Source organism: Pristis pectinata, chromosome 6 (genome assembly GCF_009764475.1).
Source record: "Pristis pectinata isolate sPriPec2 chromosome 6, sPriPec2.1.pri, whole genome shotgun sequence".
NCBI lineage: Eukaryota > Metazoa > Chordata > Chondrichthyes > Rhinopristiformes > Pristidae > Pristis > Pristis pectinata.
Window position 1 is genome coordinate 53,316,694 of NC_067410.1, and position 14,405 is coordinate 53,331,098.

Consider the following 14,405-nt stretch of genomic DNA (forward strand, 5'->3'; position numbering starts at 1 on the left):
CATGAGAAGACCCTTCAGCCCACCATGTTGTGCCGAAGTGATTGAACTAGTAATTTAAATGCCTAACTAAACTAATCCCTTCTGCCTACACCATGTCCATATCCCTCCATTCTCTGCACATTCACGTGCCTATTGAAGAGCCTCTATCGTATTTGCCTCCACTACCACCTGGGCAGCACATTCCAGGTACCCACTGCTCTCTGGGTAAAAAAAAACTTGCCCTGCACATCTCCTTTGAACTTAGCCCCTCTCACCTTAAATGCATGCCCTCAAGGATTAGACATTTTGAGCCTGGGAAAAAGATACAGGCTGTCTACTCTATCTGTGCTTCTCTGCTTATCTTATAAACTTCTCTGCCACTCCAGAGAGAACAAGCAAAGTGTGTCCAACCTCTCCTCATAGCACATGCCCTCTAATTCAGGCAGCATTCTGGTAAACCTCTTCTGCATCCTCTCCAATGCCTCCACATCCTGCAATGGGGCAACCAGAATTCAATGCAATTTTCCAGATGCGGCCTAACCAGAGTTTTATAACGCTGCAACATAACTTCCAGATTCTTGAACTCAGTGCCTCGACTAATAAAGGCAAGCATGCCATATGCCTTCTTTACCACCCAAACAAATTGTGCAACCACTTTCAGAGAGCTATGGACTTGGATGCCAAGATCCGTCTGTACATCAACACTGTTAACGGTCCTGCCATTAACAGTGTATTGTCCCTTTACATTTGACCTCCTATAGTGCAACACCTCACATTTGGCCTGACTAAACTCCATCTACTATTTCTCCACCCATATCTGCAACTGATCTATATCCTGCTGCATCCTTTGGAATCTTCTACACTATCCATAACACCACCAATCTTTGTATCATCTACGAAGTTGCTAACCCACCAATCTACATTTTCATCCAAGTATATCAAACAGCAGAGATTTTCTGTAACTGCCATGGCATTTTATGAACTACGGGCCTCAAGAATCTTTGTACTTCCACTTCTTGTCTATAACTGCAAAGTGCATTGTTTGATCCCTCTTAGGTTGAAAGTGGATGAGGTGGTATTTACCTTTTTTTGAAATCTGTCTGCCTACAGCTTTTTGCATTCACTCAAACTAAATATTTCTTTGTCATTTTAACACTGCCATCCATGGTGTTGTCAAGGTTATTGGCAGACACGGTAGGCCAAAGGTGCGTACTGTGCTGTACAGTTCAATGTTCTAAGTACCCATCTGTACTATTCTCATTTTCCAGCCTTAGATCCATTTTTTTGTTATCTGCTGTGACTTCCTACTCCACGTATTAGCAATTAGCACCAGGAATAATCCTGAGATTACTGCCTTCGGGCTCTGTTTATCTTTCATAGTTCCGTAAACCTTGCCTGCACCTTTTTGTACCCATGTCATTGGTACCACAATTTCTGGCAGTTCATTCTCAGGATGCTCTGCAGTGGTTCACTGATCTCTCTTATCCTGATACCAGAGAGACAACGTATTATTCTGGAGTCACACTTGCAGCCACAGAAACACATATTTGTCCCCTAATCATTGACTCCTTCAGCTCTATTGTTCTATCATTCTTCTTCTTCTCTTCCTGCAGTTCAGCTATTTGCTGTGCCAGGCTTGTAGCTCTAACCAATTCCTCTAAGAAACCACTCCCACTGAGCCTTAGTCATTGTGAGATACAGCACAGAAACAGGCCCTTTAGACCACTTGAGTCCATGCTGACCATCAACCACCCATTTACACTAACTACCCCCAGATTCTACCACTCACCTAAACACGGGGGGAAATTTACAGCGGCCAATTAACCTCCCAACCCACATGTCTTTGTGATGTGGGAGGAAACTGAAACTGGGGCATAACATACACAGTCATAGGGAGAATATACAAACTCCACACAGACAGCATCTCCCTAGAGGTCAGGACTGAACCCTCACTGGCAGTCTGAGGCACTTGACTACTCTAGTTAGTTGCTCTGGTTACCAATGCCCTCTCTGCCTGCTCATACTTCACCTGCAGTGTGATCACCTCCACAAAGTTCTCACCGTCACTGATGACTAGGTCTCGCTGATGACTCCTGCCACTGCAGCTGGATATACTTCCTGCACGTGTGGCTGTCTGGACCACTTCCGGCACCCTGATCGCCCTCCCACATGCTGTAGGAAGTGCATTCCAATGGGCCATGTCTCACCCCACTGTAAGTGCAAAGAAAATCAAACAAACTGCAAGTGCTAGAACCTAAAGTAAAAACAGAAAATGCTGGAAGTATTCAGCAGATCAGGCAGCATCTGTGAGAAGAGAAACAAAGTTAACATTTCAGGTTGAAAATCTTTCCACAAGCTTCTGTGAGCTATGAAAGTGTCAGTATAGATTCACCGCCCATTCCCTTGACTTGTTACAATGTCTAGCTGTCAAACCAAAACTTAATGTTGGCATTATCCAATAAACCCGACTCACTGAAGCCCCCTTACTTACCAAAGCCCATATCCTAAGGACCACTGTGTCATATACCACAGCTTTAGTTCCCAAATCAAGAGAAATTTGAAAATTTTTTGTAAGGGCATCTGCAATGCACTTATCTATTTCCTTCAAGCTTGTGGACGGAAACGTTTCACCAAGAATTTATCACTGTTTAATGCCATTGTTTTCTTTTTAACTGTTACTTTGCTTTTGATAACTTTGGAAAGTCCCTGTTACAGATTTTAATGCAAGGTTCTCAAGATGGCATAGTGGCACATCTGGTAGAGCCGCTGCCTCACAGCTGCAGTGGCCCAGGTTAAATCCTGACCGCCGGTGCTGTCTGTGTGGAGTTTGCACATTCTTCCTTTGGCAGTGAGGGTTTCCCCTAAGTATTCTGATTTCCTCCCACATTCCTAAGATGTGTGGGTTGGTAGGTTAATTGGCTGCTGTAAATTGTCTCCAGTGTGTTGGTGAGTGGTAGAATCTGGGACAAGTTGATGGGAATGTGGGGACAAAAAGTGGGATAAATGTAGAATTAGTGTAAATGGGTGGTTGATGGGGACTCAGTGGGTGAAGGGCCTGTTTCCATGCTGCATAGAACATGGAACAGTATGGCACTTGAAAAGGTCCTTCAGCCCACAATGTCTGCAATGAACATGATGCCAAATTAAACAAATTCTCTTCTGTCTGCACATGATCCATATCCCTCCATTCCCTGTATATTCATGTGTCTATCTAACAGCCTCTTAAACGCCTCTATTGTATCTGTTGCCAGCACTGCCCTGTTCCAGGCACCCACCACTCTCTTTATATAAAAAAACACTTGCCCCACACATCACCTTTAAACTTTCCCCCTCTCACCTTAAATGCATGCCCTCTAGTATTTGACATTTTTACCCTGGGAAAAATGGTACTGACTGTCTCCCCTCTCTGACTGCATCTCATAATCTTATAAGCCTATATCAGATCTCCCCTCAGCCTCCAATGTTCCAGAGAAAATAATCCAAGTTTTTTCAAGCTCTCCTTATAGATCATACCCTGTAAATCCAGACAGCATCTTGGATTAAACTCCATCTGCCATTCCTCTGTCCATATCTGTAACTGATCTATATTCTTCTGTATCCTTTGACAGCCATCTACACTGTCCACAATTCAACCTATCTTTGTATTGTCTGTAAACTTACTAATTTATCCATCTACCATCCAAGTCATTACATTATCACAAACAGCAGAGGTCCTAGTACGGATCCCTGCAGAACACCACTAGTCATGGACTACCAGCCAGAGTAAGACCCATTGACCACTACCCTCTGTCTTCTATGGGCAAGCCAAACTGCCAAGTTACCATGGATCCCAGGCATCTTAATCTTCTGGATTAACCTTCCATGAGGGACCCTGTCAAACGCCATACTAAAATCCATGTAGACAACATCCACTGCCCAACCCCTATCAATCACTTTTGTCACCTCCACAAAAAATTCAGTCAAGTTCGTAAGACATTACTTGCCCTACACAAAGCCATGTCCCTAATCAGGCCGTTTTTCCAACTGCATGTAAATCCAACCCCTGAGAAACTTTTCCAATAGCTTCCCTACCACTGACGTGAGGCTCACTGGCCTATGATTTCCTGGATTTTCCTTATTTCCCTTCTCGAACAAAGGCATAACATTTGCTACTCTCCAGTCCTCCGACCTTACCTGTTGCTAGTGAGGATTCAAAAATCTGCATCAAGGCTCCAGCAATGTCGTTCTTGCCTCTTTCAATAACCTGGAATAGATCCTTTCAGGCCCTGGGGACTTGTCCACATTGATGCTCAGCACCACCTCCTTCCTGATCTCAAACATGCCCCACACTACTCTCACTATCCTCCATGTCTTTCTCCTTGGTGAAGACCGACGCAAAGTACTCATTTAGTTAGTACACATAGTCATCGAGGGGAGACCTGATAGAAGTTTATAAGATTATGAGAGGCATAGATAGGGTAGACAATCAGAATTATTTTCCCAGGGTATAAATGTCAAGTACCCATTAATGTAAATGAGTACTTTTACATTTACTGGGTACATTTACATTTCACACTGTTGATGTAAACAGGAGGGGTCAGTGCACGTGCTCCTGTTTACATCAGCAGTGCTGAGGTCGAGAGGGTTGAGAGCTTCAAATTCCTAGGAGTGAACATCACCAATAGCCTGTCCTGGTCCAACTATGTATAGGCCACGGCCAAGCACACCAGCGCCTCTACTTCCTCAGGAGCAGCCTATCCGGATGCATCATTGTTTGGTATGGCAACTGCTCTGCCTGAGACAGTAAGAAACTGCAGAGAGTTGTGGACACAGTTCAGCACATCACAGAAACCAGCCTCCCCTCCATGGACTCTGACTGCACTTCTTCCTGCCTTGGTAAAGCAGCCAACATAATCAAAGACCCCTTCCACCCTGGACATTTTGTCTTCTCCCTCCTCCCATTGGGCAGAAGGTACAAAAGCCTGAAAGCACGTACCACCAGGCTCAAGGATCACTTCCTTGAGCCTATTGAATGGTTCTCTAGTACGATAAGTGGACTCTTGACCTCACAGTCTACCTTGTTATGGTCTTGTACCTTATTGTATGCCTGCAATACATGTTTTTTGTAACCACAATACTTTATTCTGCATTCTGTTGTTGTTTTCCCTTGTACTACCTCAATGCACTGATGTGATGAAATGATCTGTATGGATAGCATGCAAAACAAAGTTTTTCACTGTACCTCAGTACATGTGACAATAATAAACCAGATTACTAATTATTTAGGACCTCCAACCTCCTTTATCCTTGAGTGGTCCTGCACTCTCCCTAGTTATCCTCTTATTTTTAATGTAAGTATAAAATGCCTTGGCATTCTCTTTAATCCTACTTGCCAAGGACTTTTCATGGCCCCTCCTGGCTCCCCTAATTCCCTCCTTGAGTTTTTTCTAACTTCTTTATAATCCTCAAGGTCTCCATTTGATTTTAGCTTCCTAAGCCGTACACGCGCTTCCTTTTCTTCTTGACTAAATTCACCACTTCTCTTGACATCCAAGGTTCCCTGATCTTGCCATCCTTGTTCTTCCTTCTTACTGGAACATACCTGTCCTGTACTCTGTGCGGTTGCTCTTTAACCACCCTCCACATGTCACATGTGGACTTGCCCAAAAACAGCTGTTCCCAATTAACTCTCCCTAGTTCCAGTCTAATAGTCTCATGGTTTTCTGTGCTCTAATTTAATTCTCTCCTGCAAGGTCCATACTTATCATTATTCATAGCTATCTTAAAACTTGTGATCACTTGTTTACTAAATGTTCTTCCACTAAAAGGTCAGCTACCTGGTCAGGCTCTATTCGCAATACCACGTCCGGTATGGCCCTTCCTCTAGTTGGACTATCTGCATACTGATTTAAGGAACCCTCTTGGATGCATCTAACAATTTCTGCCTCGTCTAAACATCTTGCACTAAGGAGGTCCCAGTCTATATTGGGGAAGTTGAAGTCACCCGCGATAACAACCCTGTTGTTTTTGCTCCTTTCCCTAATCTGCCTGTATACTTGTTCCTCAATGTCCTGGTGGCTATTGGAGAGTCTGTAGTATAATCCCATCAGAGTGACTGCACCTTTCTTATTTTTGAGTTCTACCCATATTGACTCAGTGGATGAGGCCTCCATTACGTCTGCTCTGAGTGCAGCTGTGATATTGTCACTGACTAATAGTGCAACCGCCCACTTCTTTTACCTCCTTCTCTATCTTTTTTAAAACATTGAAAACCCTGGAATGTTAAGGATCCAGTCCTGTCCCTCTCTGAACCAAGTCTCCAATGGCCACAACATCATATTTTCATGGACTGATCCATGCTCCAAGTTTATTACCCTTAATACTCTGAGCATTAAAATAAACACACTTCAATCTGTCTGTCCCATCATGTCTATTACCTTGTCATGAACCCTTTTGGGCTTCCTAATCCCGTACTTGAGCTCTTCTCTGCTGCTATCTTTATGTTTCTCGAGCCCTGTCTGATTTTAGCTTCCTGAACCTCACACATGCTCTATTTTACTTATTGACTAAATTCCCAACCTCTCTTGTCATCCAATGTTCCCTTACCTTGCCATCTTGTCCTTCCTTCTTACTGGAACACACCAGGCCTGAGTTCTGATCAGCTGGTCTCTAAACATCTCCCAATGTCAGATGTGGACTTGCCCGATAACAGCTGCTCCCAAATAACTCCCCCTAGCTCCTGTCTAATAATGTTGTAATTTGTCCTCCCCCAATTGAGTACTTTCCCACAAGGTCCAGACTTGTCCTTATTCATAACTATCTTAAAACTTAAGGAGTTGTGATCAATATTCCCAAAATGCTTTCCCACTGAAATGTCAGTCAACTAGCCAGGCTCATTTCCCAAAACAAGGTCCATTATGGTCCATTGGACTACCCACATACTGTTTCAAGAAACCCTCTTGAATGTACTGAAGAAATTTTCCCCATCTAAGCCTCTTGCACTAAGGAAGTTCCAGACAATATCGGGGAAGTTAAAGTCACCCACCATGACAATCCTGTTGCTTTTACATCTTTCCATAATCTGTCTACATATTCGTTCCTTTATCTCCCGGTGGCTATTGGGAGGCCTATAGTATAACCCCATCAGAGTGATCGCACCCTCCTTATTTTTGAGCTCTACTCATATTGTCTCAGTGGATGAACCCTCCAGTGTGTCCTCTCTGAGTGCAGTTGTGATATTCTCCTTGATTAGTAATGCAGCTTCTCCACACCTGCCTTTCTATTATGTATAAAACATCAAAACCCAGGAACATTGAGCTGCCAGTCCTGTCCCTCTCGCAACCAAGTCTCTAATGGCCACGTCACAGTTCCATGTACTAATTCATACTCTAAGTTTATCTGCCTTACCCATAACACTCCTTGCATTAAAATAAGCGCACCAGTCCATCAGTCCCACCATGTTCATTAACCTGTTTGTTAGTCTGTCCTTCTTTTCAGACTTGCTCATCATACCATCCCAGAATCAGAATATCAGAATAAGGTTTATTATCACTGTCTTATATGATGTGAAATTTGTTGTTTTGCAGCAGCAGCACAGTGGAAAGACATAAAATTACTATAAATCACAAAATAAATAGTGCAAAGAAAGGAATAATGAGGTAGTGTCCTTGGGTTCATGAACCATTCAGAAATCTGATGGTGGAGGGAAAGAAGCTGTTCCTAAATCGTTGAGAGTGGATCTTCAGGCTCCTGTACCACCTCCTTGATGGTAGTAACAAGAAGAGTGCATGTCCTGGATGGTGTGGGTCATTAGTGATGGATGCTGCCTTTTTGAGGCACCACCTCTTGAAGATGTCCTGCTGGTGGGGAGGATTGTGCCCATGATGGAGCTGACTGAGTCTACAACCCTCTGCATCCTCTTGCGATCCTCTCCATTGGAGCCTCCATACCAGGCTGTGATGCACCGGTCAGAATGCTTTCCACCGTACATCTATAGAAATTTGCACAAGTCTTTGGTGACATACCAAATCTCCTCAAGCTCCTAACAAAATAGAACCTTCTTTTCAAACCCTCCATGTGCTGCCCTGCTGTTCTGGTTCCCACCAACTGCCACTCAAGTTTAAATCCTCCTATGTAGCACTTTCAAACCTCCCAGCGAGGATATTAGTTCCCCTCAGTTCAGGTGTAACCCACCCCTCTTGTACAGGTTCGTCCCGACCTGGAAGAGAGCCCAATGATCCACATGGGGCCTTGACCAAGATCTTTGTACCTTCGCTAGCTACAGGTGTGGTTCTGGAGGACTGGTGGGTTGCTAATGCTGTTCTTTTATTCACGAAGGGAAATAGGGATAACCGTGGATTCATGTCAGTGGATACACTGAGTTTCACGTCAGTGGTATGGAAACTAATTTTGAGCATTCTTGGGGATAGGATTTAAGAGCATTTGGAGAAGGATGATCTAATTAGGGACAGTCAGCATAGCTTTGTACCGGGAAGTTGTGTCTTACTAACTTGATTGAGTTTTACATGGTGGTCACCTAACTACCTACAGCCTGCAACTTAGGTGTGACCACCTCATTAAAACTCTTATCTATAATGCTCTCAGCATCCCAGATGATCTTAAGTACATCCAGCTCCAGCTTCAGGTCCTTGATGCAGTCGGTCAGGAGCTGCAGGTGGGCGCATTTCCTACAGGTGAAGTCACCAATGATGCTAACAGCTCCCTGACCTCCCATATCCTGCAGAAGGAGCATGCCACTGCCCTAACTGCCATCCTGACTGCACTGTGTGAATAATAAAGTTAAGCAACCTTACCCGTTCCCAGCTCTATTCTTCCCTCAGTGCAACCTCTTCACCGAAGCCTCACAGCGAAGCTTCTGCAAGCAGAGCCACTCTCAAACTGGCCATGCCGAAATGCCTGCTCTGCTTGAGCTTGACTTCCTTTTATTTGCTTTCAGGAGCTGTGACTTAACTATTCTTTTTTTAAATCTTCCGCTCCTCCTCGTTTACTTGCTCAAGCAGACACTGCTGAAACAAACAACCTCTCAACAGGCATAGAACATACAACAGGACAGGCCCTTCGGCCTATGATGTTGTGCCAAACTAATTTAACCAATGACTCCAAATTAATCTAAACTCTCTTCCCCGCACATTGACCATATATTATAAACTTCTATCAAATCTCCCCTCAATCACTGATGCTCCAGAGAAAACAGCCCCAGCTTGTCCAACCTCCCTTCATAGCACATGTCCTCCAAACCAAGCAGCATCCTGATAAACATCCTCTGCATCCTCTCCAAAGCTTCCATGTCCTTCCTATAATGGGGTGACCAGAATTGAATGCAATACTCTAAATGTGGCCAAACCAGTGTTCTATAAAGTTCTAACATAATTTCCTGGCTCTTGAACTCAGTGCCTCAACTAATGAAGGCAAGCATGCCATACTCCTCCTTTGCCACCCTATCTACCTGTGTGGCTACTTTTAAGGAGCCATGTACCTGGACTCTAACATCCCTCTTGATCAAAGCTGTTAAGGATCCTGCCACTAACTGTGTACTCTCCCTTTATGTTGGATCTCCCAAAGTGCAATACCTCACACTTGGCTGGATTAAACTCCATCTGCTCCACCCATATCTGCAACAGATCTATATCCCACTGTATCCTTTGGCAATCTTCTATGTGATTCAAGATGCCACCAACCATTTTGTCATCTGCAATTTTACTCACCCACCCTACCACATTTTCATTTATATATACAGATCCCTGCAGAACACCACTAGTCACAGACCTCCATCCAGAACAAGACCCATCCACTGTCTTCTATGGGCAAGCCAATTTTGTATCCAATCAGCCATGTCAGTATGGATTCCATGTATCCTAATTTTCTGGATAAGCCTACCATGCAGGACCTTGTTGAACACCTTACTAAAATCCATGTAGACAAGAACCACTGCTCTATCTTCATCAATCACCTTCGTCACCTCCTCCAAAAACTCAGTTAGATCAGTCAGACATGACCTGCCCCACACAAAGCCATGCTGACCCTAATTAGACCATGCTTCTCCAAATTCTCATAAATCCTGTCCCTAAGAATCCTCTCCATTAGTTTCCCTACCACTGATGTGAGACTCACTGGTCTATAATTTCCAGGATTATCCCTATTTCTTTTCTTGAACAAAGAAACATTAGCTACTCGCCAGTCCTCCGGCACCACACCTGTGGCGAGCCCCAACAATCTCATCTCTTGCCTCTCTCAATAACCTGGGAAATATACCATCAGGTCCTGGGAACTTATCCACCTTAATGTTTCTCAAGAGACCTAACACTTCCTCTTTCCTAATCTTGAAATGCCCAGGCATTTTAGCATGCTCTACTCTCATCTCACTTTCCTTTACATCCTTCTCCTTGGTAAATACCAACGCGAAGTACTCATTTACTCACCCACATCCTCTGCCTCTAAGCACAAGTTCCCTCCTTTACCCTTGTGGTCGAATACCCTCTCATAAACCTTAGTTAACCTCTTATAGTCCTGCTGCTCCTCCTTTTATCTCTCTATGACTCTATGTTGTGTCAAGTGGTAAAGAAGCAAAGTCTAATAATTTGGTGATCTGAGAGGGGAAATTATCAACAAAGCACTGGGCTTGATACCAGTCTGAGGTGTAATCAGAATTATGAATGTGCCTAGTTGTAATTAACTGCACTGGACAGGAATTGGGAGCTGAATGTAATGGGATATTGGTAGTTTGCAAAAGAAGGGAATGTGGGAGAGTATTTGGTTGAGTGGTAATGTTAATAAGTAAGTATCTTTTGACAGAACTGTCAGGCAGTGAGTTGGTGATGGGGTGGAGCATACAGTTATGTTCACCCCAAATAGTTGATCATACAGGAAAGTTAATCTAGTCAGTAATACACATATTTAAAGAGTGAAGGAAGTGGAAATAAGAAACTACAGCAATCTCTCCCAATAAAACTTGGGTACTTTTCCCAGAAGAATGCAGTGACTGGAGAATAGTTAAATGACATGCATGAATTCAGTTTCAGTAAGAACACAGTGCAGTCACCAAATTTGATTATCAAATCATTCCCATTTACCCTGAGAACAGTGCAGTAAGTATCTGCTGCCCAATAAAACACACAGAAGGGATTTTTTTTTAAAACTAGAGAGCTGCCAATTGCATCTGGGATTATTTTAAGAGTTTGTGACTGAGGAGATAACAGGGAAATGCATTTGAATGCAGGTTAGGGGAAGCCCACCTGAAGGAGAATGTGAACGGGAGATTGTAATTTGCATCGAAATTAGAAGAGGGAAGTGATTTATACCTGGGATACTTTACTCAAGCAGCAGCTCTTTAATGCAGAAGAAAATGACAAAAGAGTGTATGTTATGTGAATAGTTTTCTTTATTCAGAGGGTTATGGACATTGCTGCCAAGATCAATATTTACTGCCCATACCTAATTGTCGTTGAGAAGGTTAGTCTGTGTTAGATGGCATTTGCAAGGTTTTGACCAGAGATGATGAAGGAAGGGCAATCTATTTCTGAGTGAAGATGATTTGTGACTTGGAAGTGCAGGTTTCTAAACTGCTTAGAAACCGGTGTGCTTGACTTTCGATGTGGAAAAAGTGCTGTCAGAGAAGTTGTGTTGCTTGATGTCCCTGTTGTATCAAGCAAGTTCCCCCAGGAGAGTAAGCTGGATCAGTGTATTGTGGAATCGGTTAGAATGTTCAGAGTATAAAAAGTTATAATTAATTTAGGGAACAATGCTGTGATTTTGTGATTGGTGGGTTGTATCCAACTGAGCAAAGCCAGTTTTGGATCAGAAACTGGGTGTGTATGATAGATAGATGGGTGGATCCAGCAACCACTGGATAACAACAACTTTAGACTTCCTCTAGGTGCTAAAACTCCCTTTTATCTCAGTCAACCGGGAAAGTGCACAACTGTTATTCCTTTAATCTCATGGCCTTCAATTTTGTGAAAGAGTCCAAGCACTTTCTGAGCTCCATGTAAAGTACACTGCCCTTATTTGATGAAGTAGCATACAATTAATAACTCAATCAAGTCAGTCAAGTTCCATTAGCAATTATTAAACTGCAATTTAGAGAACTCAATTTTTTTTCAAATTAATGTTGCCAGATGTTTACCCACTGCCAATGCCTGACATGTTTGCAGTCTCATAGTAAGCCAGTACCCCTGTGAGTCAGAAGTATCAGGTCCTAGCCAAAGTCACTACAGTTTTCACCCTTGGTAACAAGGATATAACCCGTCCTGTCAGTGACTTGCCTTTCTTCGAGTGTTGCCAATCTTTCAGCATTATTTTGATCCTATCCAATTTGTGAATCATCTTCTCTTGCAAAATCTTCTGTGGAAAAGACAGCAATTTTTGATACCCAGCATCAGCTCTCTCCATATTTTCCTTTATTTTCCTAAAATTGTTTTCAGAGACTGTAGAAGACTCCCCACAGAATGTGTCAACTGTTTCATCTGTGAGTACAGCTTCTCTTGATACCCTGTATACAGGCTCCTCCAACTCGCCTGAACTGCAGCAGTCTACAGCGGCTTCCAGTCCTTCAGCAACCCCTCCACCCCTCCCAACTCGAAGCACTTTTACTGCTCCCAGGTATCCAACCAGCATCCCTCCCCATGCTGACACCACCCCAGAACATTTGACTGATGCCTACAGTCCCAGAGGCCCGGCGCATGCATCCACCCTTATCGACTTGAATGCTGAAAGTATGCACTGTCCAAGCCAGGACAAAGAGACTTCACCAGTGTCGCCTTCTGAAGTGGAGGCAGGCCAGCCTGTCGTCTCGGTTCCCAAGACCATTGGAGCCGAGCTGATTGAACTCGTTCGTAAGAACACAAACCTCAGCTATGAGATGTCGAGGGTGGCAATTGGTGTGATGGTTGGACATATTCAGAGTTCAGTCCCAGCAGTGATGGATGTCATGGAGCAGATCTTGCTATCATTGGTGGAGAGCAAGGTAAGTTATTGATTACTGATGGATTGTTTTCATGGTCTTGCAGCACTTTGGGACACAGGAGCAATATCTTGGATGAGTACTTTAATCGTCTTTTATTACACCATCCCTTAATTGTAGAAATAAAAGCTTAAAGTGTTTTGAAGGTTTCTAGAGAATTTCCACAACACCTAAATTGGTACTCATTCTGAACAGTGACTGTGGATCCTGTTTGTTGAGGTTACAACCTGACTTCACCAGACATTAATGTCAACTGCAGAACAACAACTACATTTACCATGCTTCACAAATTGTCCACAGCAGAATAGTTGACGAGATGTGTTCTCCCATCAATCATCTGCCCTGTGTGGCAGAGTTCCCTGTCGATCAGCTCCCCAAGTGGTGGGTTCATTGTGTGAGTGTTTCTGTGTTGATTCCTTCCAAGTACCTTTGGTCCACAATGTGTTATGCTCACTGGGCTGGTAGTGTTGTGTAGGAAACAGGTCAGCAGGCACCTTTGCTGTGAGTTCGGCCCTACCCCAGGCTGCATTAATGAATCTGCATTGAAATGTCCTCAATTATCACTTCTTTATCCCAGGACCTCAGTTCAGCGTTACCCAGGGGACAAGTTTGTCAGGATGAGCAGCGGCTTGAAGTAATCTTTGCTGATCTAGCAAGGCACAAAAACGACACCCAGCAGAGGAGCTGGGCATTGCATGAGGATGAGAGCATCATCTCCTGCTACTTGGAGGAGCTGCTGGGTATTCTGGTGAGCACTGGATATAAAAGGTAGTCTGGTAGATGACAAGTCGTTGCATTTGGTTCACTAGTGTTTTCAGATCAGTTGTGATGCAAACTCTGTCTTCCTGCTACAAACCACATTGCTGACAAACATAGAAACATAGAAAAACTACAGCACAATTCAGGCCCTTCAGCCCACAAAGTTGTGCCGAACATGTCCCTACCCTAGAAATTACTAGGCTTACCCATAGCCCTCTATTTTGCTCAGCTCCATGTACCTATCTAGCAGTCTCTTGAAAGACCCTATCGTATCCGCCTCCACCACCATTGCCGGCAGCCCATTCCACGCACTCACCACTCTGAGTAAAAAACTTACCCCTGACATCTCCCCTATACCTACTCCCCAGCACCTTAAACCTATGTCCTCTTGGCCACCATTTCAGCCCTGCGGAAAAGCCTCTGGCTATCTACCCGATCAATACCTCTCATCATCTTATATACCTCTATCAGGTCCCCCCTCATCCTCTGTCGCTCCAAGGAGAAAAGGCCGAGTTCCCTCAACCTGCTTTCATAAGGCATGCTCCGCATTCCAGGCAGCATCCTTGTAAATCTCCTCTGTACCCTCTTTATGGCTTCCACATCTTTCCTGTAGTGAGGCGACCAGAACTGAGCACATTACTCCAAGTGGGGTCTGACCAGGGACCTATATAGCTGCAACAATACCTCTCTACTCCTAAATTCAATTCCC

The 14,405-nt window shown here is 43.9% G+C and overlaps 1 protein-coding gene across 3 annotated transcripts in view; it reads left to right on the top strand.

The window, feature by feature from the left end:
* The window catches only part of LOC127571565 (NCK-interacting protein with SH3 domain-like), a 209,850-nt gene that overhangs the window by 106,818 nt on the left and 88,627 nt on the right, over nucleotides 1-14,405 (top strand). For 2 of the 3 annotated variants that reach the window (XM_052018061.1, XM_052018064.1), the window contains exons 5-6: nucleotides 12,399-12,940; nucleotides 13,515-13,685. In XM_052018061.1, the coding sequence (XP_051874021.1) occupies nucleotides 12,399-12,940; nucleotides 13,515-13,685 (713 nt within the window). The remainder of the gene's footprint in view (nucleotides 1-12,398; nucleotides 12,941-13,514; nucleotides 13,686-14,405) is intronic. The other variant, XM_052018062.1, reaches the window with a different exon arrangement.